Source organism: Eptatretus burgeri, chromosome 3, assembly GCF_056783735.1.
Source record: "Eptatretus burgeri isolate ZD-2024b chromosome 3, Ebu_testis_v1, whole genome shotgun sequence".
In the NCBI taxonomy this organism is placed as follows: Eukaryota; Metazoa; Chordata; class Myxini; order Myxiniformes; family Myxinidae; genus Eptatretus; species Eptatretus burgeri.
The window spans coordinates 106,467,319-106,492,608 of record NC_140963.1 but is presented as its reverse complement, the minus strand read 5'-3'; the positions used below and the strand labels follow the sequence as shown (position 1 = coordinate 106,492,608).

Here is a 25,290-nt window from a genome sequence, read left to right as displayed (position 1 = left end):
ACACTTGGACTCTGACTAGGGATCTGAGATGGAGACTTAATTCATTTGGTATCAGGTCTCTTCAGAGAATCCTTGGCCTTGTGATTTCCTTGGAAAATTATTTCCTTGTGATGCCCCCACTACATTTATTGTTGCACCAGGTTCGATATGATGGTCAGAAAAATTGAACACGGGTTGAAATGAACTTGTGATTAAGAGACAATAGTCCATTGTTGAAGAAATTCAGTTGCAGTCAATGCTCAGAGATGATGTGATGATGGACCTCTCTTGACCTGGCAGAGTGGATTTTTGGCCAGGCCAATCGGCTTTACCTAGATGTCCGACACATCTCATAAAAACTGCCAAAGAGACACATGCATTTCACAGAACATGGTCATAACAGTAACAGAACATGGTCATAACAGCAAGAGGAGTTGAGGAACAGAACAAGTTTGAGGAAAAATATGATATTTTTTAGTAAAGGTCCAGTAAAGAATGCGAGTTCGATTGTTTCTCCTATTTACTTTGAGAAAAGCATTTATATCTTGAAAACCTTACCAGTAAGAGCAACGAAGTTATTTCATGACTCACTGTGCATTTTATGGCCAAATGTAATGTAGCTACAGTAATGCAGAATGGTACCTGCAAGGTGAGGTTCATGAATGCTGCCATATTGCCCAGTTTGTAGAACATGTCCGATTGAACAACAACTCTTGATAAGGGTACTCCAGGCATGTATTCCAGAAGCCGAACGATGTACTTTTGAGGCCCATTCTTGCTTTCTATGAAAATGCAATATCAATCCAGTGTAAGAACTAAAATAAACATTTTACCCTGGACCAGGGCTCTGATTACACTCGTACTTTTCTCACTAGCATGTGTGAAAGTTGCTCAACATTTTTCTGACCTAGCCATAAATGCTCATGTAATGTTTTGGGTAATATTTTGCCCTATGAACATTATTAATGCCATAAAATATTATATGTATTGTTATGGTTTTGTAAAAATTACCCCAGTGGGAGAACATACATGTAAATGTTGGTGATCCAAGGATCAGTTATTTCATCAGTCTTTGTATTGATAGTCTTTGCATCAGCGGCTCTCCCTTTGGCTTTGGGTGCGCAAAGGGTGGGGCGAGGGATTTGTTTCAACTTCCCTCAGAATGGTGTGGCAATTTCCATAAGTAACATCATGCACTCGCCCCCATCGGCTGCAGGCCAGTGGGAGTGGGGGGGGGGCTTGTGGCAGAATGAAAATAAAGCTGATGTGAAGAAGAAGCAGAAAGGCGAAGAGAAGAACTTGTGACAAGCTCGCGCGAGCAGGGATGGATCGCTCCTGAGCAGACGGCTCAGAAAGCATAAAGGGAAGAAGCAAAAGGCGGAAAGCAGAAGAGAGGGCAGACACAGAAGGTTGAGGGAAGCAGAAAGGAGAAACAAATGGGACAAGCTTGCCTGAGCGGAAGACTGACAGTCTGAGAAGGCTCATGATGGAAGTAAGAAAAATGTGCGAGGGAAAAGAAAGGAAAGTTTCACGAGCAGTTGGTGTCGAGCTTTTTTGAAAAAAGAACACTTCTTCCACAAGCGTCGTCCTGCCTTCTCGATCCTGTCAACCATGAAGGACGAGGAGGGAGAACAGCGGCACCTCATCGAAGGGGGTGTGAGGAAGAAGGAGCTGAGGCAGAGGAGGGTGAGTCGCACATCTAGCTCGCATATCTGAGACACCAGAGAAGACTCGCCTTCTGGGTCCGAGCACCTCAGGGACACGGCTACGAGTTCCTATCGCTTCATATCGCCACTGCCCATCCTCCCCATCCATTTTATTCTGCATTCTCCTGTATATTTGTGTGAGGTGAGGGAGAGAAGGAAAGACTACTTTCCTTTTCTCCATTCATTACTTTAAAGTTCATTTTCAAGTCCTTGTTTTATTCTATGCCCCTGAGTGAATGATGGCCAAGTCTTTTGTTTAAGTACGATTGAAGAAGAATATGTGTTATGGTTAAATATGCTCTTATTTGCCTTTTGCTTTCTGATATAAACACTTGTTTTTAAATGATTGCTTGCCTGTGTGTTTGTAATAAATAATTGTTTGTTGTAATTTCCAATCTGACTCGGTTGTCTATTCATTTATTGGTGCGATGCAGTGCACAAGTAAGGTGAGACGGGACGTTCTACCCCAATTATTTGCTTTGTCAGCCAACACACACTCACTCACTGTAACGCTCGGCAGTAATCTGAGTGTGTGCTGAGGGCACTGATCCCAATTAGCCGGCCGTCCACAGGTAAGGTATCACGCGAAGTGGTGCAACACTGCCAATCGGCATTCGTGGTTGTTTAGCAACCTGCCAGTGCGTGGAGTTATCTGTGCCTGGTGGCCTCAGGACTGGGTGTTTGGGAGGGACTCAAGTATTTCCCATCGTGGAAAGCTTCAAACACCGGATCCACGACAGTATGTATTGGGATAATGAAAGTTAGCTAATAAATAAAATTTAAACTTGAAAGCAAATGTCAGAAAACACTTTCATCGCAGTACAAAATGAAATTCCAAATGGACCCCCAGTGGTGACTTACCACTCTATTTTTTTAGGAAATCTCATCAAAGGTGAGAGAAGAGTGAGCTTAGTATCGCATCTTTGTGCGTGTTGTCAAATTGTATGTCCCCATGAAAAACAAAATGACAAACACCCATTTGAATTACGTGTCAATGCGACGTCCATAAACTCTGAAAACCTTGAAAGCGGAGGACTTGGGGAGGGTTATTGGGTAGAAAAGAGTGTGGTTGTTGATGAGGGATCACCTGAGATGGTGCTGAACAGCTGTCATGAAGCCCTGGAGGGAAGAATGTATTTGAAGAGACTGAGGAAGTTGGTTCAACAGGTGTGAAAAACTGTGATAAAAGTGAAGGGTGTTGGTAGATTAAAGGGGCAAGGGCAAATTAGTTGGTGAAGTGCACACAAGCAGTCTGGTATAATCATACCCTCATACTTACCTACAGTACTCACTCAAGTCACCTTCACCAATTCCATCTATTCTTGCATTTTCTAAATATCTATCTAAACATGAATCAAAATTCATCTGCACTTGAATAACCCCATTTCCTGAAAACATACACACCTATTTCTTCCGTCTCTATATGTCTTTTGAAAATTTTTATAAAGCAATCAGAGAATAATTTTGCACAGCTGGGTGACATCACGTTCCAATAAGCTAATACCTCGTCCTTCATCCAAACTATGAGGACATGACAAAGAGTAACTAGAACGCACTTGGTAAAGTGCACAGTCTCGCCTCGCATGCTCATTTTGAACAAAAATACCAAAGTTAAGAATTGTCCTGTTTGAATGTGCACCATACAGGGGGTGGTGCATGGCAATAGTTAGTCAGGGATTATTGTTAAGGAAATTGTGCTAATATCCTCTATGTCAACCTCAACCGGGGAGTGCTGGGAGACTTGGTACAAGAGCGAGGGGATGGAGTGTTGCCCCGAGAGAGGAGGGAGGGGCCTGGTGGGGCAGTTGGAAGTCGGGGATGAAAAAATTGGTATGAGGAGAACGGGGAATACGACGGGGAAAAAGACTGCTGTGGGGAATCCAGTCCAAGTTTTAAGGAGGTCATCCTACCTACATATTTTTATCGCCCTGTGCCCGTTTCGTCTGCCTGCTGCTTAGTCTCCTCATCATTGCCCAGAGCCCGTTCATCAACCTGCCTGTGTGTCTTCATCTCTTCATCGTCCTGCCCATCATCCTCCTTGTCCCTTTGCATCGCCTGCTTGTGCCCGCTGCTGCCAGAGCTGAGTCCCCTGGTTTTTGTTCCCTTCCCCTCATCTGTGACCGAGTCCGGAGTGAGGCCCCTTAGTTTCTTTCGATTCATTTTTATTCTCATTGTATATAATTATTTATTAATTGCATCCCCTTCCTCCCAACATGCTGCGGTCTCCTTGCGATTGCATCATCCCTGGTTCTTTTAGTGTTTGTGGTATGGGAAATAAACCCGTTGGTTTTACCAGAGCAAAGTTTCTCGTGTCTCTCCTCAGGACCCGCGCATGCAATGTCTGCCTTTAATTGGGAATGTCTCCTCAGGAGTTGAGCTGCTCGGGACATTGCAGAACTTCAACCTCCTGCTACAACGAGCTCAATGTTAGTTGAGCTAGTGACACTACATTGGTGTCAGAAGTGGGACTTGGAACCCGAGCACTTCTAAATTTATAGTTAATTGGTGTCGGGAGAGTGTAGGGGATCACGCTACAAATTAAAAAAAAACAAAAAAAATATTTAAATCCCTTTGCATGCACGGGAAGAACCCACTGTACAAAATTGCGGATGTGCATGATAATAACGGCATGAGAAAACAGCGAGGAGGAAGGAAGTGAGCTGGGTTTGGGGATCAGTGAGGGGTAGGATAAGAACCTCCCCCCTTCCTGAGCTGTCGAACCAAGAAGCGGGTGCTATATCCATTCAGGCCATAATAAAAAAATTAATGGAACAAATGAATAATAAACCAATGTCACCCGCATCTTGCCAAAAGGTGACCACGTGTGACTTCTTTAAGGTCACACTGAGGTGAACAGAGCTGCTATTTCCAATTTCTGCTAAACAGAAATTTCCAATGATAACTGTGCTCTGCAGAATTTTTTATACGTGATTACAGACAAGCAAACAAGCAAACAAACAAACAAAAAAAAACATACAAGCTGACTAACATATCTTGCAAAAACTTCGTTTTGGCAAGATAAAAATAATGAATAAATGGAGGATCAAATTGGTGAATGAATGAGGAATGAAATGATTGAGATGAAAAGTGATTTGGGGGTGAGATTTGAAAATGAAATGGATGAGACTGAATTGGAAATGTGGGGGGGGGGGGGGGAATGAATAAAAATAATGAAAATTTGCCACACTGTTGGGGGCACAGATTAAAACTGGAATGACAGGTTGGTTTAACTTTGAGGGGACAAAAGAAAATTGCACAGGGACATGTTTGATTGATGATAATGGCCTGGAAGAACATCGCGCTTGTGTGGATGTCGTTCTACTCCAGAAAGAGACCATCCACATGAAGAGCAGGAAAGAGGGTATAGAAGGGGTGTTCGTCTCAGTGGCGTGTGAGACTACCTCTGTGGTTTGCGGTATGCCACTCATGGATGCGCGGTTAGACCCGACAGGGGTTCTTCTGGCATGCCAGGAACTGTCAGGGTGTGACGCTGTGCTGGCTCCAAGATACGTACAGGTAGCTGAACCTGAGCAGGCGAGCCAGGTATCCGAGCCTGCAATGTGTGCAGTGATGGGTGAGCCTGTTCATGGTGGGAGCAAGGCCGGACCACAGGTAAACAGGTCCGAGCCTGTTCCAGTGAGTGGGTCCAAGCCTGCACCGGTGAGTTAGTTTGAGCCTGTGCCGGTGAGTAGGTTCGAGCCTGTGCCGGTAAGCAAGGCTAGACCTGCACTGGTGAGTGATGTCAGACTGCCGGTGGGCGAGTCCAAGTCTGCACCGGTGAGCGAGGTCAGACGTGCACTGAGCAGGTCCAAGCCTGCTTCATGAGCGAGGTTGGACCACCTGTGAGCAGGTACGGGCTCGCGCTGGAGAGTGAGGCTACGTCCATCGTCGGGTGTGAGCTGGTGTCGGCAGAGGTCGTGTCAGTTTGGGGCGACCCTGTGAGGGTCGACCAGTGCCCAGGGTTGTCGCTCCGTGATGCGTGGGGTGTGTTTTGGCTACCACAGGGCAGCAGGTAAAATAAGGAATTGAATGGTAGGAAACTCAGAAAGAGACAGGCCACTGTGGGTCTGTGTAAGTTGTAGCCCCAATTGGAATATAAATGTTTTTGAACTGCAAATACAGAGGTAGGAGCTGAGTCATGAACAGCTGGAGGCTCATGAAAAACGAAGAAAGTGGGATGAGTGGGAGGCTCCAGGCCACCAGCAACTGCAGGAGTGGGTAAAAAAGCCCAATAATGGGGTTAAGTGCAGCTGCAATTGGAAACACGGGGCCATGAATTTTAATGTAAAATTAAATGGGAAATTGTTTTGAGGCAGCCTTGGTCGAGGTTAGTCCCCAGGCTGCAGAATTCGAACCAGGTGGGGATGAGGGGGTCAGATCAGGCCAGATTAGATCTGTCACTTGCTACAGGAACCATGTAAACCTGTACTAACATGTTTCGTGGCCGGGTTGTTGGCGACTAAGCCGTCTCCCTTACCAGGTTTCCCGGTGAGGAGGGTGTACGGATATGAACACTGAGCAGGACTAAAAACAAAACCTGTCAAAGGGTGGAGGAGTTCCTTGTGAGCCAAAGACCATCTATACCTAGTGCCCAACTGTGTCTGCGGACATCCTCCTGCAGTTGCGTTACTTTTCTTTCAGAGGTTGGTGGCAGGATTTGCACTCCGGCCACTGGAAAACCCTTCATTCCGCAAAGCAATCTACAAAGAAATCTGAAAGCTCACTCCATGGGAGTACCTCTTGTGCAGCTGCCCTCCACAGGGCAGCTCATCGGATGACGGGATTGGGGCAAAGCCTTTGAGACCCCCACTCTTTGATGATAGGAGGAAAACCATGGGGTAAACTTCCCGGGTTAGATGGTGGTAGTGTGTGTCAGGGTTGTGCTGAGGTGTTGTCCACCAGTCGACGGTCTCCTTGGATTAACCTGAGTTGGTTGCTTTGGGTGGGTGAAATGTAATATCCCTCAGAGAGGATGATCACCTGTCTCTGTTACCATCTGAGTTCAAGCGTTTGTACATTGGTATTGCAGCACTCTCTGAGGTTAGGAGACCGGATTGCAGGGTGATCATGGTGGGTGGTTACACCTCCGATTGGTCTGGTCGCTCTGATGGTTTCCATACCCAAGGAGTTGCTGAAGCTGTATCCAATAAGCTGATTCCAATTGTAATTGAGGTACCACCAGTCAACGAGCGTATTATGAGACTAAGGATTCGTCACTCCTTGCGTGTCGTTTCCCTAGTCTCTGTATATGCTCCGACTGAGGTGAAGGTGAATGTGAATCTCACCGTGAAGGACACATTCTACGCCACACTCGAGTCTGTGGTTAATCTGTGCTCCAGGCGAGGAACTCTTCTCGTCTTGAGGGATTTAAATGCATCAACTGGAACTGATAGGGATAGTTATGAGACATGTGTTGGTCCCCATTGATCTGGAACTTTGAACCAGAATAACACTAAGTTCCTTGACTTTGCAGGACGTCTTGGACTTAGGGTGGCTGGTTCATGGTTTCAGCACCCACAGGCTCATCGCTGAACTTGGTATTCCAATGCTGGCGGTGTGGCAAAGGAGTTTGACATGTGCTCATTGATGGTCGCTGGACGATGGTCCAGAACTGCAGGTTCTACCAGAGTGCTCAGTTCCTCAATGCCGACAACAGGCTTGTTGTTGCAACTCTGAAGTTTCAGCTTAAATTCGGGAGAATGGCATCATTCCAGCCGAGGCTGGACGGTGGCAAGCTCAAGGATGAGAGGGTAGCTGATGAGATTGTGAACAGGCTGAGTGGAGATTTGGGGGGTCAAGATGCTTTGGGGAATCCTGAAGAGTTGTGGAGTTCCTTCAAGACCACCGTCCTTGATGTTGCTGGTGGACGTCTTGGAACTCACCAGAGGGCGAAGAAAAATTGTCTCTCAAGGGACAATGGATACCATTGACCAGAGTCGCAGGGTCAGGATGAATGGCATAGCTGAGCTGTTCAGAGAGCTGAGGCATAAAACTGTGCGTGAGCTAAGGGTGGACAAGGAGGCCTATGGGTGAGGAATCTGTGAGGGGGTAGAGCATCACCTGTGGTCAAGTGATTCTCGTCCTGCTTACAGGGGAATTTGTGCGTTGCATTCTGCCAAGCCTGTCCCTCAGTGTACTGCAGTTCGAGCTGAGTGTGGTGGGCTCTTGACTGAGGGGTCCAAAGTGAAGGCCCGTTGTGCCAGTTTGTGTATTGTGTACAAGTGTACTTTGTGAACTTTGGGGGGCTGTGTACTTTGTTGGGAGGGGGGTTTAGGTATCATTTTAGAGCAGACAGGAATGTACAGAGTAGCATGGTCTATGTATGAGTAGTTAGCCATCTCAATGTATAAGTAAGGAAACGTTCGCTTAAGACTTGTCCTGTTTGAATGTGCACCACACATGGTGGTGCATGGTAATAGTTAATCAGGGATTATGGTTAAGGGAATTGTGCGTATAACCTCAATGTCAACCTCGACTGGGTGGTGCTGGGAGATGAGAGGGAGGGGTGGAGTGTTGCACTCACAGAGGAGGGAGGAGCCTGATCGGGCAGTTGGAAGTCAGGGATGAAAGAGTTGGACTGAGGAGAACGGGAAACATGATGGGGGAAAAAGACTGCTGAGGAGAATTGAGTCTGTGTTTTAAGGAGGTCATCCTGCTTGCCTGTTTTCATCGCACTGTACACATTTTGTCTGCCTGCTGCTTCGTCTCCTCATCGTCACCCAGAGCCCATTCATCTACCTGTCTGTGTGTATGCATCTCATAATCCTGCCCATCATCCTCCTCATCCCTCTTCATCGCCTGCTCAACCCCACTGCTGCCTGAACCGAGTCCCCCGGTTTTTGTTCCCTTTCCCCGTCTGTGACCGAGTCCGGGGTGAGGCCCCTTAGTTTCTTTCGATTCATTTTTATTCTCATCTATCTATAATTCCAGCAGTGTGTGTGTGTGTGTGTGTGTGTGTGTGTGTGTGTGTGTGTGTGTGTGTGTGTGTGTGTGTGTGTGTGTGTGTGTGTGTGTGTGTGTGTGAGACCGCTGTTTCTCGACAACCACTGGTCTGATCGAATTGAAACTTGCCAGCTATATTGCTAGGGCCCTGTGGATGTACCTTTTCAAGGTTTGATATTAATTGGACAAGTGCTTCCCAAGTTATGGCCATTTATTTATCAACCAATGACAAGACACGTTGCTGCGTGGGCGTGGCCGATGGGGAAGAGAACTTCAGCCACGTTCCCCATTACGGGTTACAACGTACGGACTTCCGGAAAGTGATGGCTTCGTGTATTCTAATAATTTCTCGATTTCTTATGCGCATTAATAGATGAACACAATGCCCCAAATCCAGTCGTCGTTTACGAGAGCGAAGGATCGGCCTGTGTGGTTATTTGAAAGTTTATTTATATTATTATTATTATTATTATTATTATTACGAGTACGTGCCTGTAAAAAAAAAAAAAATTATAAATAAATATTCCAGCCGCGAGCAACAAACAACAACCACACAGGCCGTTTCTTCACTCTCGCGTGCCCGTACCACGGACTTCTTATAACCTGGACCAGCAATGCCATCTACTCGCAGCAGTGAGAACTGAAGTCACCGGAAATGGCTCAGCGACCATGTTGTGTTGCCACTCGCTAGTCGCGCGCAATTCAAAAAACCTGTAGATGCATTAAGAGTTTTAACTATTTTGCCGGTATTTTGAACCGGTAAACGTAAAAATGCCACAGTGCGTGGCGTTCAGATGCAATAATAAGTCTGGGAAGAGCTCCACATGCACCTTTCATCAGTAAGAATGTGATTATTGATGCTTTTTTTCTCTTTCAATCGTCAATTTATTTTTAGAGTATTATTTTAAGAAGTTACAATTTAAACGCTAAACGCCAGTATAACAATATAAATGATGGCAAAGTACAGTCGATAATTTGAAAGAAAATGTAAAAAAATGATATTATCCAGGAATACGCCGGAAATGAGTTTTCCAGGCATCAAGAATTCAATTTTCTTCCAGAGATTCATCCCCCCCCCCCATCGACCGCCGTGGCTGCGTAAATAGTTGGGCGGGTAGCTCACAATATTTGCCCATTTGGGGGCACAGGCCCTCCCTATTCCGAGGGTCCTGGCTCCGCAGTCCACCTAACCCGATGTTACCCCCAAAATAATTTTGCTTCCTACGCGCCTTCGGCTGTGATTGATTCATCTGCTGGCTGTGAGTCAGAGGTCAATAGACGTCTGGGTCGGGCCTGGGGAGTCATGGATTCACTGGATCATGGGGTCTGGCGCTGCCGGTACCTGTGCGGGAGGATGAAAGTTCGAGTCTTCAGGTCCTTGGTACTTCCAGTCTTGCTCTATGGATGCGAGACTTGGACTCTGACCAAGGATCTGAGACGGAGACTTAATTCCTTTGGTACCAGGTCTCTTCGGAGAATCCTTGGCTATCGCTGGTTGGATTTTGTGTCCAACGAGCTGTTGCTGAGAGAGATTCGGATGAGATTTGGTACCTGCATAGTCCGTGAGCGTCAGTTGCAGCTGTATGGACATGTGGCTCGTTTTCCTGACGCTGATCCTGCTCACCAGATTCTCTCAGCGAGGGAGTCTCATGAGTGGAGGAGGCCAGTGGGCCGACCACGTGCCTCGTGGTTGCAGCAGGTTGACCATCATCTCAAGGAGATGGGGATGGGCCTGGCATCTGCCTGGGGGATGGCCAGACGGAGGCCCCTGAAGTATCGGCGGAAAGTGGACGCAGCGACGCGCTGTTCTGGCACATGCTCCCATACCTGACCTGACCTGGTGCCTTAGGGTTAGGGGGTCGTATTTATCTTGATATCAGTGATCACATGTTTGAGACGGAGGCAGACTGTAATCATGTATTTTCTCTCATACAGCACATCTGTGAGTGCTATGCAAAGATTCGTCTCCACCATGTTGTTCGAACCATGAACACTGGATTGAAAGATAAACCCATCAGGAAAAAATTCAGCAAACTGATCCTATTTGCACATCAATAGTTTACTAACCATTTGCATTGAAGTGTTTCTCCTAGGTTTCGACATATCTTATGTTTCAACCTACTGCGATTATAATAGTTGATCGTCATCTTCTATAGGTCAATGCATATTAAACCAGTCTCATTAGTGTGTACATTATAGATCATGTTTATTAAGGTTGTCCAATGTCTGTTCAATGTTTTCATGATTGATCAATATATTATAGGCCATACAGGGTAGCTTTAAGCTATTCACATAGAGGGTAGCTTTAAGCTACCCACTATGGCCTATAATATATTGATCAATCATGAAAACATTAATGAGACTGGTTCTGGTTCAATATGCTTCGACCTACTACAGAAAGCTACCCTCTATAATATACACATATTAATAGGAGGCCATAGGTTAGTCTGTAGATTTAATTATAGATCATATTTATTCAGGTTGTCTGATGTCTGTTCAATGTTTTGATGATTGGTCAATATATTAGTAATTATAGGCCATAAGGCCTAGTATTATAGGGGAAGCTGAAAGCTACCGCCTTATGGCCTATAATCTATCTATAATCCCAGCAATCTGTGTGTGTGTCTGTCTGTCTGTATGTCTGTATGTCTGTATGCGACCATAGTTTCTCGATGACTGCCGGTCCGATCGGATTGAAACTTGCCAGGAATATTGCCGGGGCCCCACGGATGTGCCTTTTCTAGGTTTGATATTAATTGGACGAGCGGTTCCCAAGTTACGGCCATTTATCTGTCGACCAATGACAAGACACGGTGCTATGACATCATGAATGACGTCACAAATTATTTTTTTTTGCACGATTGACGGTCCAATCTGATTGAAACTTGCCAGGAATATTGCCGGGGCTCCGCGGATGTGCCTTTTCAAGGTTTGATATCAATCGGATGAGCGGTTCCCAAGTTACGGCCATTTATCTGTCGACCAATGACAGGACACGGTGCTATGACATCACGAATGATGTCACAATTAATGTTTATTTATTTATTATTATTTCTTTTGCACGATTGAAACTTGCCAGGAATATTGCTGGGGACCCGCGGATGTGCCTTTTCAAGGTTTGATATTAATGTCTGTGTGTCTTAATATTAATGTCTGTGTGTTTGATAGGGGAGGAGAGAGAGGGGGGCATCACAATTCAAGAGAGGGGGAGAGAGGAGGTGTGAGAGAGGGGGGAGAGAGGAGGTGTGAGAGAGGGGGGAGAGGGGGTGTCAATTCAAGAGAGGGGGAGAGAGGAGGTGCGAGAGAGGGGGGCAAGAGAGAGGGAGGAGAGAGAGGGGGGCATCACAATTCAAGAGAGGGGGAGAGAGGAGGTGCGAGAGAGGTGGGTGTCACAATTCAAGAGAGGGGAGAGAGGAGGTGCGAGAGAGGAGGTGCGAGAGAGGGGGGCGAGAGAGGGGAGGAGAGTTGCAAACTATTTTTTTAAACTATTTTAAAACTAAAACAATTCGAACATGGAATACCTAATGACACTGTACTTTCAGCTCTCCTACAAATCCTACCCTGTCGCCTCAACGTGGCGTAGGAGTGGCAATGGTCAATGGCAGCGCATGTAATGGCGAATGTAATGGAAGCTGCACATGCTGGCACGCACCTACGGGCCCACACTAGTAATACAAATATTATAGGCCATAGGGGGTTAGCTATACACATTACATTGATAATTATCATCAACACATTACACTGATAATTATCATCAGATCATATGACATATGATATGATAATCATTCATGAGAATTGTGACACCTCGTACTCACTCACCTTATTGATTCGTGCTGCAGAGCTTATATTAGCTTGGTCATGATAATGGGCGGCAGAGACTGTTGTTAGTGGAATGAAAATCCTGTTCTCCTTATTAAGCTGGACAAAAATGTTGTTTCCAGCGAGAAATTCGGCACAGATTAATATATTCAATCTGTGAATTCGGATTGGCAACGCGACATGGCGACTTCAGTCGACAGAGGCCATTGCTGGTCCAGGTTATTATAAGAAGTACGTGCCCGTGCATGCATGGCGCAGAAGTTCGCATATCACAGTTACGATGATTCGCAATTTAGGTTTTAATGGGAAATTATTCAATGAGCGCCAACGTATTTTGCCTTTTCGCAATGTCATCGCAAGGAAAAACAAAAAGAGAAGAGAAGAGAGAGAAAAAAAATTACTTCCTGGTTCGGAGCATACCAGCACTCTGATGTTACCGAAATTTATGCACCGTCTAATATGAAAACGATCATAACTTGCGGCATTGTGTTTATCTATAAATGCGCATAAGAAATCGAGAAATTATTAGAATACACGAAGTCATCACGATCTGGAAGCCCGTACGTTGTAACCCGTAATGGGGAACGCGGATGAGCTTACCTTCCCCATCGGCCACGCCCACGCAACAATGTGTCTTGTCATTGGTTTGTTAAATAAATGGCCATAACTTGGGAAGCACTTGTCCGATTAATATCAAACCTTGAAAAGGCACATCCTCAGGTCCCCAGCAATATACCTGGTAAGTTTCAATTAGATCGGACCAGCGGTTGTCGAGAAACAGCGGTCACCGTCACAGACACACACACACACAGACACACACACACACATTGCTGGAATTATAGATAGATAATTATTATTCTCTTCTCTTCTCTTCTCTTTGTGTTTTTCCTTGCGATGACATTGAGAAAAGGCAAAATACGTTGGCGCTAATTGAATAATTGGCCATTAAAACTAAATTCCGGATAATCGTAACTGCGATATGCGAACTTCCGGGCAACGCACGTACGGGCACGCGAGAGTGAAGGAACGGCCTGTGTGGTTGTTGTTTCTGGCTCACGGGTTGAAAGTTTGTTTTTTTTCACACGTGTGGCCACGCACGTATGGGCACGTACTAGTTGTATATAATTATTAATTCACTGCATCGCCTTCCTCTCAACCTGCCGTCATCTCCTCACGATTACATTATCCCTGGTTTTTTTTATTGTTTGTGGTACAGGAAATAAACCTGTTGGTTTTACTAGAGCTTAGCGACTCGTGTCTCTCCTCATGACCTGCGCTCACGTTGTCTGCCATTAATTCGGAATATCTCCTCACGAGTTGAGCTGCTCGTGACATCGCGGGACTTTACCGTGCTGCCGTGACGAGCGCGATGTTAGTTGAGCCATCGACGCCACAATATATGCATATACGAGTGTGGATCGGCTCGCTTCACTCACCTCACCACACGTCACTATATTGGGACAAACACCACCATTTTTTTGAAAAAAAACCTCACCACCACATTATTAAAAAACACTTCACCACCATGTTATTAAAAAACCACATTATTAAAACCTCACTACCACATAACCACCACGTTATTAGCTCAGAGCTTTTTTATATATTGTTACGGTTGTGGAAATTCACAGAACACCATTCAGGTTCCCCAGAGGTCAATTATTTCGGTAAGTTTGTGTTCCAGGTTAGATTTCCCCACCAATGTATAATGGGAATTATTCGTGTGCCGGGCTGTGCATCTCTGAGTTAGCCGTTATTCTGTCTCTATCTTTTACTTCAACAACAACAACGACAACAATGACAACCCACGGCCGCATTTTACGGTGATCTCCAACACAGCCGCGTTTTGACGATGATCTCAAACACGGCGGCGTTTGACGGCAAGATCGGATAAAAACGGCAAGAGGGGCGGAGCCAGCTGGGGGTGAAGGGTGGAAGGTGAAAGAGCAGGCACCCCCGAACCCGATAAAAAGCCGTGCTGGAACGCCGAGCAGCCAGTTGGAGTTGGAAGTTGGAGTTGGGCTGGGCCGTTGGAGAGAGTCTGGAGTCTGGAGTTCGTGGCTTGCGGTTGGCGGTGGGAGTGGAGAGACGCCTCGTTGGGAGCTGGAGAGTTCGGAGTTCGGGCAGTTGGTTCACTGGGGGTTCGCCTGCGAAACCAGGAGGCCTGAGGCGAGACCCATTCACTCCTCCAGTGCGTCGTCTGCGAGACCAGGCCACAGTGGGGGCCGGACGACCAAGGGACCCAGTTGGAGCTCGGGGGTCCGGGCAAAGACGCCGAGGGGCGCCAAACCAGGACCCAGCAAGTCACCACGAGGGTGGCCAGGTAACCCGCTTGGTCTCTCGGAGCCCCTTCGGTCATCCCGGCTCCGAGCAATTATAAAGGCTCACGAGCCCGGTTCTTTCTTTCTTTCTTGGGTTTTGCATGAAAGTCTGTGGCGCCTTGTCCATAAGTAACAAACTGATTAAGTGCATGTACATAATAAATAGACATCGGCTGTAGGTTTTTGCTTGGGTCTTGTCCCCATCCCCCCATTCATTGCGTATGTGCATTGAAAATAAATGTCCCCATTTTTGAATGTTAACCTGCTCGTCGTGTCACTTTCCTACATTGACTGCCATAATTGCATCCGGGATATTAGCTGGCTGATTATAATAAGCCGATAAAACGTACATCTGGTCCGACGGGGCTTGGCGTTAAAAAACCGCTCGGCAATCGCATACTGAATGAGCTGCTCAAGCGGCTCGTTTTCGTGCAGGTCCCATTGAGGTATAAACTCCCGGCATTTCTGTCCACGCGAATAATTAGGTACATCGACAATTCAGCGATCGACCCTGTAGCGTGTGGACAGAAGAGTTGGTTGGTTTATGGTGTGTTAAAAAACACCCATAGCTGGGTTTCGGCGTTGATCCAGAAGCTGCGACTAGTTTGCCACATTCAGTGGCCGCGCGTGGCCGCAACTGGGCTAAAGGCGGTCGTCCGCACGCTGGAGTGGCCGAAATCTACAACACTGGTGTCAGGAGTGGGATTCCAATTCATCCTCTTCCAAGCGAAATTAACGGAACCGGATCAAGGATGTGCGAAGCGACCCTCCGGTTCCATTAAATTCCGAGCTTTTAAATTTATTAATTCCAATAAGCAAAATGGCAGCTCAAGGCGAGCAGGGGCAGGGTGGTTTAGAGTATGAATTAATAGAATCTATGGCTCAGGACGAAATCACCATGCAGGACACTCCCATGCAGGTTGAACTTTCCCCGCAACCGAACTCGGAGCCCGAAGGGGGCGAAGGGGCGGAGGCCGTGGTGTATAACACCCTCCCCCCTTCCATCAAATTCCCTCCCCAGTCCCCAGTGAAACCGCGACCGATCACGGCGGATCGGTCCTGTTCGAGCTACCGAGCGTGAGGCTGTTCATGGCAATGTTGGCAGGAATGCAACAATCTACGAAGCGCAAGGATTGGAGTCTGCGAACATTGGTAGATGATTTAAAAATGCTCCAAGATTGTGCAGATGGGACCAGGACTCCACCTGAAGAGATAACCGAGTCGAGGGGGAGTGTGGCGGCTGTTCGGACCGCGATGACGACGGGTGAGGAAGAAGTGATGGAGAAATTAATGGCGATTGGACGAGAAGTGTATAAACTCGGACACGAGGGGACGGCGGAAAAATTAAAGGAGGTAGAGGTGACAGGGACAGAGAAATTAATGGTGACGCAGATAAAGGGAGAAACTAATAAATATGAGGAGACGACGGAAATAAAAACAGAGACAAAAACGCAGGAGGTAGAGGAAATGATAATAGAGACGAGGGAAGAAATAATAATGGAGGTGAAGGAAACAAAAGAGGTGACAGAAACACAAATAGTCACTGAAATAACAGAGACACGGGATATAGAGGAGACAGCGGGTGAATTAAATGAAACTAAAGACGAACACACACATGGAGTTAGCGAGGGACAATGAGGGGAGCTTGGGGAGTGTGTTGTGACCCGGTGCGAGCAGCAGGATAGCCTCCTTCAGGAACGAGGGGAGGGAATATGCCCCCTTGAAGCAGATTGCGACCAAGTGGGTTCGGTCGCGCCGTGCGAGTTAGGGGGGTGAGTGCTGTGAACGGGTACACACGGAGCTTTGGGGGGTATGGAGACCCCGGGAGCGCTTGTGGTAGCGCAAATCCCCAGCGTGATTGTCCCTGTGTGTGTGGTTAAAGGTGTGAGTACAGCGTGCATGTTGAAACGTGTGCGTAGCATGAGTAAAATGGCGTGCGTGAGTGAAAGGGCGTGCGTGAGTGGAACCGCGTGTGAGAGAGCGGTATGAGAGGGAAATGGCGGTTGGTATGCGGGAACACGCAACTGCGTGTCCGATTGTCATGGCAAGGTGTGTAAGCGTCATGGCACATGGAAGTGCGTGCATTGAATGGCGACGAAGACGGCGCCAGACGAGGGACAAGGGCCATGTAACGGCCGTAGCCGTTTCGAGGTTTCGAGGTGTAGCGGCCGTGCCGGATTCGCACAGCAGCGCGCGCAATGTCCGTGCTGGGCTTCGCACGAGGCCACCATGTGCGCGCCTACGCGAGTGAAATCCGGTCCAGAAACGCCCGTGGTGGATACAAGCCGATCCCGTGGACGGACAGAAGTTTGGCTGGAAATGTGAATTTGGATCAGACGGGTTCTCCAGGCGAGCATGTGTGTAAAGCTCCGTGTGGCCTGCGTCGCACGTTCTGTGCGCAGAGCGTGCGAAGCGGCCTCCCCGATGCGTTACGCGTGCCCCGGCTTGCGCGAAAAATTGCACGGGTCCGGAGTGCGAGTGACGTCATCGGGGATTCCGCGGAGCGGGTTACGGACGAGCAGAGCACATGTGCTCGCTTAGGGAACCCCTCGAAATGCGAGGCTTGCTTGTGATGCGCAGTGACGTCGTGGCTGCATGCATGGTTGGAATCCGGCAGAAGGGGAATACCTGCCGGATGTTACCGTCCACAAGGAAGGGACGACAAACGAGAACAGCTGCCATGACCTCACGGGAAAAGAGCGCAGGTTGCGAATTGCCGCGCTAGTGCGCATAGGAAAAAAAAGGAGAGAAAAGAAAGCCTCGCCATTTTGGGTATATATGAGCCCTGGGCAAGGGGTAGGAGACCCCCTCACTTAGGGCACTGGAAGACCACTAGTTAGGGGGGAGGGTTAGTTTAGTTAGACCGGCTTCATGGGGCAGGGACAAGTCCTCATGGGGCCCGTGGAATGGTTAATTAGTGGGAATGTTTGGTTAGATTTAGAATGGAAAATGGATTTTGAGGACAGTGACAGACTTTGAGTGTGTAGTGGGGACGTAGCTTAGCTACGTAGTGTTAAAAGGATGTGCTATGAGTTTAAGGGATGACGAGGGAGCACGGGTTAGTTGAGGGATTTAGTGAGAGGCATGGCAGTGATGTGAGCGATGGATTTGAAACATGTTGAGTGAGTGAGGGCCAGCGGGCCTGAGTGTATGGAGCGAATGTGGTATGCATGGTGCGATGAGTGATTGGGGGGAGGAGTGATTCCCACCCAAGGGACCCCCGGGGTCAGAGTAATGTTAGTTCGTGGGTTAGTTAAATTGACAAAATGGAGGTCGTTTTGCTGTTGGTGCAAATGTAGGCTCGAAACCCGTTTGGAAGGGTGCAGGAGTCCTGTTGACGGGCTGGGAGCGTGGCTGCGAATGGTGAGTATCGCTTAGTGGGCACCCCGGGCACCGGACTAGTCGGCCGCGGTAGGACAAGGGCCCAAGAGGGGCCAGGATAGCGTAGTGGGTACGGGTGGGCCCACATGAAGCGGGGCCCGTAGCGCCAATGGCCACGTGGGCAGTGTTGTGGGCACGAGCACCCGGGGAAAGGGGCCCGTGGCACCAGCCTGCCACATGAGCATCGAGGGGGAGTAGCCAAGGAGGGCACTCCCCAGATTTTAGGGAGCTGGTAGGCTCAGAGACAGTCTCAGGGCCCGGGGGTGCCATGGTTGGAGAATCGGCAGAGAGTAGTTCCTGCCAAGTGAGCCACGCAGAACAGCCACGAAACCGTGCGAGGGCACGAGGGAAAATTTGAGGCAAGGCCCAAATTTGAGAGGACACCAACACAGGCAATGGGAATCTTTGGTGGTAGAACCAATAGTTTAAGTGAGAGGCGTTTTTGGAAAGCCCCGGGGTCATTTAAGGATTAATAAATGTTAGGGTAGATAGGAAAGTGTACCCCTCCGCACCATCCATCCCTTCGCTCTCGGTGGGCCGCTGGACTCATCGTGGTAAAAAGATCACTGAAATCTGAGGAGGCCATTCTGAGGCTTTGTTCGGCCTCAAGACAGGATGCTCGCTCTCCCTTATTCCCCTCCAGGAAGGGAACGTAGGGGTTGGGAGTAGGCTAGGTGACACGATACGTTAGCCAGACAGAGATGATAAAGGGGGTTAGGGAGACGATTAAAAGCTGGATTATAAGAGGAAAGATAAAAAAATAAGATGGGGCTTAATTTGGAATTTTGCAAACTAAGGGAGTGGGTATGGACAGAGACAGGCAAAGGCGATAGGTTGGGAGGGAGACAGTAGGGTAGGTCAGAGCCTGCCTTCGGAGCGGCCGGCACCACCACACTCCCTCCACAAACCTCCAGGACGAGACAAGAGGCCGGCCAGCTTCACATGCCAGCCTGTTTGTGCTACAGCGGCCTGTTCCGGCCTTGCCATGCCTTGTCTGCCTGCCTCTGCCTTAACCCCATGCCTGCTACCCTTGTGTCTTGCATTTGTCCCTGTGTCCATCCATTACCATGTGCACCAGGATCATCGCGCACGTTGCTGGGACTGCCCTGCAGGCAGCCCCGCCGACCATTGTGTTTGCTTGTGTCAGTGCCCAACCAGTGTTCTGCAGGGACTGCCCTGCAGGCAGCCGCACATGGGGACTGCATTGGTGCAGCCCGTGCACCGTTTGTGTTTGCTTGCGTCATCCAGTTCATTTCAAGGGGGAAGCCTGGGACTGCATTGGGCAGCCGGCTACCTCCCTGTGCTTGTGTTCACTGCTCAACTGCGTTCATTTCAAGGGGGAGGGCTGGGACTGCATTGGGCAGCCGGCTACCTTCTTGTGTTCAGTCCTGCATTTATTACATGAGCCAGAGACTGCATTTGGGCAGCCTGGCTCCCTGCTTCAAGAATGGCCTGTGGGATGGCATATGGCATGCCGGGTTGGGGTGAGTTGCCTCCAGCAGCTGAAGACATGAAAAAGGTTCTGTGACAGACAACGGGGCCTTTTGAACAGGCCCCGAAGACATCCGACCTTCAGCTGCGGGGGCGCTCACCCTCACAAACTGACTAACATTGCCATGCCCTTTTCCCCACAGAGTCCATCAGTCCTGGGCCATGGTTTAGTGTAAAATTTATAAGGTCAAGTGTTAAAGTGTACACGAGTTTTGCTCCCCCTGCATGTTTGTCGGAGCGCTGGCAATTGTAGATAAGTCGTCTGTATGAGTGAGTTTGTTTAGTTAGTTACACAGCCCAAGGTTATTTACTTTTGGGACACGGATACACCAAATGTCGCACTCAGGGATCCAAAGGTAAGATGTACTAGGGGAGAACTTACACATGAAGACACACAAAAAATTGACGACTCGGGACGAGTCTGTAAAAAGGGGAGGGGGTAGTGTTATGGTTGTGGAAATTCACAGATCACCATTCAGGTTCCCTGAAGATCAGTTATGTCGATAAGTGTGTGTTCCAGGTTAGATTTCCCCACCAATGTATAACGGGAATTATTCGTGTGCCGGGCTGTGCATCTTCAGTTAGCCATTATTCTGTCTCTATCTTTATTTTAACAATAACAACAATAACAACAACAACGACAACCCACGGCCGCGTTTTACAGTGATCTCCAACACGGCCGCATTTTTACGGTGATCTCTAACACGGCCGCGTTTTGACGATGATCTCTAACACGGCCACGTTTGACGGCAAGACCGGATCAAAACAGCGTTACCCTCTGAAGGAGCTGGCCAATCGAAAGTTAGAGGGGCGGAGCCAGCTGGGGGTGAAGGGTCGAAGGTGAAAGAGCGAGCACCCCACCCCCCGCCCCCCGAACCCGATAAAGAGCTGTGCTGGAACGCCGAGAAGCGAGTTGGAAGTTGGAGTTGGGCTGGGCCATTGGAGAGAGTCTGGAGTCTGGTGTTCGTGGCTAGCGGTTGGTGGTGGGAGTGGAGAGACGCCCCGTTGGGAGCTGGAGAGTTCGGAGTTCGGGCAGTTGATTCGCTGGGGGTTCGCCGGCACAACCAGGAGGCCTGAGGCGAGACCATTCACTCCTCCAGCGCGTCTTCGGCTAGACCAGGCCGCAGTGGGGGCCGGACGACCAAGGGACCCAGTTGGAGCTCGGGGGTCCGGGCAAAGACGCTGAGGGGCGCCGAACCAGGACCCAGCGAGTCACCACGAGGGTGGTCAGGTAACCCGCTTGGTCTCTCGGAGCCCCTTCGGTGGAGGGTGGAGGTGGAGGCCATTCAGCCCCTCATGCCTGCACGAACATCATACTAATTCATCGACACAAGATCCATTAAAAACACTTCACTGCCATGTAACCATCATGTTATTCAAAACATCTCGCGCTGTGCAATTCAAAACACTTCACCACACGTCAGGACAGAGATGGACTTGTTTTAACTGAGGATAAGTACATGAGTTGCCACGTTGTCATGATTTTCACCAAGCAGAATTCAAACATTTCTTTTCAAATGTATTTGTAATAGTTATGATCAATTACATTTTTATAAGCAATTGAAGTTGAATATTTAAGTCTAAAAAAAGTTTTTTTCCAAAAAAATATAGGTGTGTGTGTGTGTGTGTGTGTTTTTATCACAAATGTGTAATGTAATCACGATTCATATGTATGTGCAATCACAACCATGCATGTGTATGCACAATCACGACATGCATGTGTACGTATAATCACGATTAATGTTTGTGTACGTGTGTACGCACCGCTGGCAGCGGTAGTCTTTTCCCCTCGCAAGTCTTAAAGACTGAACGGAGCCCTCCCTGATCCCGAAGTGTCCATCTTCACCCCAGCAAGAAACCACGACTCATGGGTCAAGCCGTCTCCTTGTCCATACTCTATTCCCCCCTCATCCCCGAAATGGCGACAATGTAGATCCATGCGGTACACCCAGGTATTCCCGATCTTTGTCTCTTCCTTCCTTCTTTTCTCTATTTATTTTCACTTTCATTTTTTTTCTCTCTGCAGTCACTTGTCTGATCAATCTGAAACTTTAAACATCGGAGGGACTCCCCATGCAGAATATTATAATAACTCTGAGGTCATAGGTCACATGGTATAACAGCCATGTTGGATTAAAGGAAAACAATGGAACATCTCTGAAACAGGTCAGGTCAGGTATGGGAGCATGTGCCAGAACAGCGCGTCGCTGCGTCCACTTTCCGCCGGTACTCCAGGGGCCTCCGTCTGGCCATCCCCCAGGCAGATGCCAGGCCCATCCCCATCTCCTTGAGATGATGGTCAACCTGTTGCAACCATGAGGCACGTGGTCGGCCCACTGGCCTCCTCCACTCATGAGACTCCCTCGCAGCCAGATAATATCCCGGACGCAACCCTCTCTGAAACCTCTCAACAAATAAAATTGAAACTTGGCATACATCATAAACTCCCCATTGGGTATAAAGGGTGATAAAAATACCATCATTGGTGAAGTGGTGTTCCAGTCATAATTAGTTTAATCAAAATCCTCATCCAAAAAAATATGAAACTTCATATATCTGATCTACGACCCCATGCGAGTGAATAATTCACTTTATGACATCATTGGTCACATGGTCTGGCAGCCATTTTGGATAGAAAATAAAAACGTAAAAAAATCTTTTTCTCCAGAACCGCCTCACATATTGATGCAAAACTTCATATATATTGTTACGGCTGTGGAAATTCGCATTACACCATGAAGGGCCGGTAGGTGAGATATCTCTAAGTGCATGTGTAATTAGCCCCAAATCCGTTGTCTAGAGGGAATTTATGTGATTCATTCGGGCTGCGACGCTTTGAGATAGCCGTTTTTCTGTTCTATCTTTATTTTGAACCAACCACGTCTCAACCTCCATCACACAACAACCACCTTAACCACCACGTCAGCCATCGTCACCAACTTCAACCACGCTCCAACCCTCAGACAACAACAACGCCAACAGCCATGACCTTTACCTTCACAACTCAATCCCGCAAACATCGCATCACCGTCATTCCCAAACGGCACCATAACCATCAAACCACCACCGATAAACCCTCCACCACCCTCACCTCTCTCCTTCTACGGCCATTCCCGCACCACCTGTGAACACTGAGCGTCGGGCTGTCTTGGGCTCATTCAAGATACGCACCGAGCCGCGAGTGCAAATAGCGGCCTTTCCGAGGGAGAATTCGGATCAAGAACGCTACATGCCCGCTTCTGAGCCGTCCAATTAGCAAGCGTGGAGCGGCTTGGCCCCGCCTCCAAGCGCGTCTGTGTGAAATCGAGATATGCAAATTCTAGGATCAGGGGAGGTTCACGCCCACTTTTCCTCCGTCCAATTGGCGAGCATGGCTCCGCCCCCGAGCTCATCCTGATCCGGAAATTTGCATATTGTTTTCTCCTGCCGGCCTATAAAACGGCGAGCGCAAGGCGAATCGTGGCAGAGTGTGGCAGTAGCAGTGTGTGTCGGCAGGGCAGAGTGAGTCGAGTCATCGGTGTGGCAGAGAGTGGAGTCGGGTGGCGAAGGCATCGAGTTGGGTTCTGCAGTCGGCTGAGGAGAGTTGCCGGAAGAGGCAAAGGAGCTCAGGTCCGAGGCGAGAAGGACGGCGGTCGGTGACGAGGTCGCGGTGTGAGATCGCTCGTCGCAGGACCCAAGCCAGCCAGCCTTTCTCCTCCCCCAGGGCATCAACAATTCCCCCTTTCCCCCGTGCTGAGATAGTGCAACAAGGGGGCCCCGTTCCCACCCCACTCCAAATGTCGTGCCAACGAAACCCGCCAAAGAGCACGGAGTCAGGGCACAGCCACGCGGCCACATCTGCGGCTCGTCCACCAACGCGTCACGAGGACGCGGGTAGGACCCACCTGGTCTCGTGGACCTGGCCGCTCCTTCAGGTCACGCGCATATTGGCCTACAGGCCCGTCTGCCCCCTTGTCTATGAGGGTGGCTTCTTTCCTTTGCTTTTGAGTAAATGTGTGTTGGCGCCGTCTGTAAAGTAGAACTGTATAAGTGTTGCCGTGTGTGCGCGTAGTCGGTAGTAACTCTGTGTCAATGTTTCTTTTGTTTTAACTGCTATATGTGCATTTTGATTCTTTGGCTGTATATGTGTGCTTTCCGTGTGTCGCGTAATAAATGTGCATTGTGTGAACTGTTTTCCCGTTTCGCTTCGTCTTTTCTTTATTGACCCTCCATCCTGCTTCACGTAAAGGGTTCGTAGTGGGCTTAATACGCCTCATAATTAATCGGAACCGTCGAGGCCGACGATAACACCGCTCGGTTATCACTGTAGCACGGAACGGACCGCTTAAGCGGTTCGTGTCCGGAATCGGCCTGTGTCGTGGTGCGATCGCCCGGTCGACCATTCGCGCAGGTACTTAGGTAGATCGAATTTGGCGAGCGACCCTATCCTGTGCAGGTGCGCAATTGGCACGATTGTGGTGAGGTTAAACCCCTACCTGTGACTGGCTCCCGGCGTTGGTCCGAAAGGGTCACGACTGAATTGTCCGTCCGGTGGGCGACGTGCCGCGATCCGAGTTACGTGGCCGTCCACACGCTGGCGGCGCGAATTCGCAACAATATGAGACTCATCAAGGGAAATATGATTTGAAATTCTTTACATATTCACCTTTATTGACGCAATTTAGACTTCATGTGCACAAAAGGGCTTGCTAAATATCCTAATAATCATTCAATAAAACTATGGAGAATGGCAATGTATATGACATAATTGGGTGTATGGACGATACGGTTATGTGGGCCACAATAGTAGCGTGTTTAGATAAGGTAGCGTTTCCCTATTTATACATTGAGATGGCTAATTACTCGTACATGGACCATGCTACTCGAAGATGATATCTAACCACCCCCCCCCCCCCACCCCACCAACCTCACAGACGTAACTACATAAATAGTGTTATGTTTGTGGGGTAGATGGAGGAACTTCCTTGGAAAAATAGGATTGTATAGAGTTGCTTGGTCCTTGGATGTGTAGGAGACATCTCAATGTAAATTAAGTCAGGAAACTGTGAGCTTGTGTTACTTCTCACCACATTGGGGGGCGGGGGGGGGCTGTGTTAAATTAGGGAGGGATTAAGGCCATTTTCCCCCAGTATGTGATTACCCTCTGTGACCTTTTCATATGTTTTTTGAATTTCAATTCCGGCAAATCCAACTGAAGGCAATCTCAGCGCATTCCAAAAAGCCAAGAACAAATATTTGTCCACTCGCAGGAGAGCCAGAAAACAACATATGTCCAACCTCAAGAATGTACTTTTAAACTTGTCTCCCCTCCTCTAAAGCCGAGTGGCGCTTTGTTAAGTCTGCCTCTGGTGTATGCTTCTGTCGATGCAATTTCTCCGAAATTAGCATCATGGATTTGAGGATGATAAAAACAATAATAATGTGCTGAGAATTAAAACTTGATATTAAAATAAATGTATTAAATTTGAAATAGAAAATGTACTCAAATGATATCGATTCTATGTGCTTGAACATGTATCTATTTTTATTTTAATTAACATAATCATAACTTTCCTTTGTATGAAAAGATCGACCTGACTATTAAAAAAAATGTAATGAGTGAACAGACGGAGGGTAGACCGGGCGATCGCACCTCGCCGCAGGTCGACTTCGGA

At 48.2% G+C, this 25,290-nt stretch overlaps 1 protein-coding gene and 1 long non-coding RNA gene across 2 annotated transcripts in view; one reads left to right on the top strand and one right to left on the bottom strand.

Annotated features, from left to right (window-relative positions):
• LOC147030604 (uncharacterized) overlaps positions 1-25,290 on the top strand; it is a 78,500-nt gene that overhangs the window by 8,941 nt on the left and 44,269 nt on the right. The gene's annotated exons all lie outside the window — the stretch shown is intronic.
• APTX (aprataxin) overlaps positions 1-25,290 on the bottom strand; it is a 128,785-nt gene that overhangs the window by 80,368 nt on the left and 23,127 nt on the right. Inside the window, exon 3 of the mRNA XM_085874847.1 lies at positions 622-761. Coding sequence (XP_085730973.1) covers positions 622-761 — 140 coding nt within the window. The remainder of the gene's footprint in view (positions 1-621; positions 762-25,290) is intronic.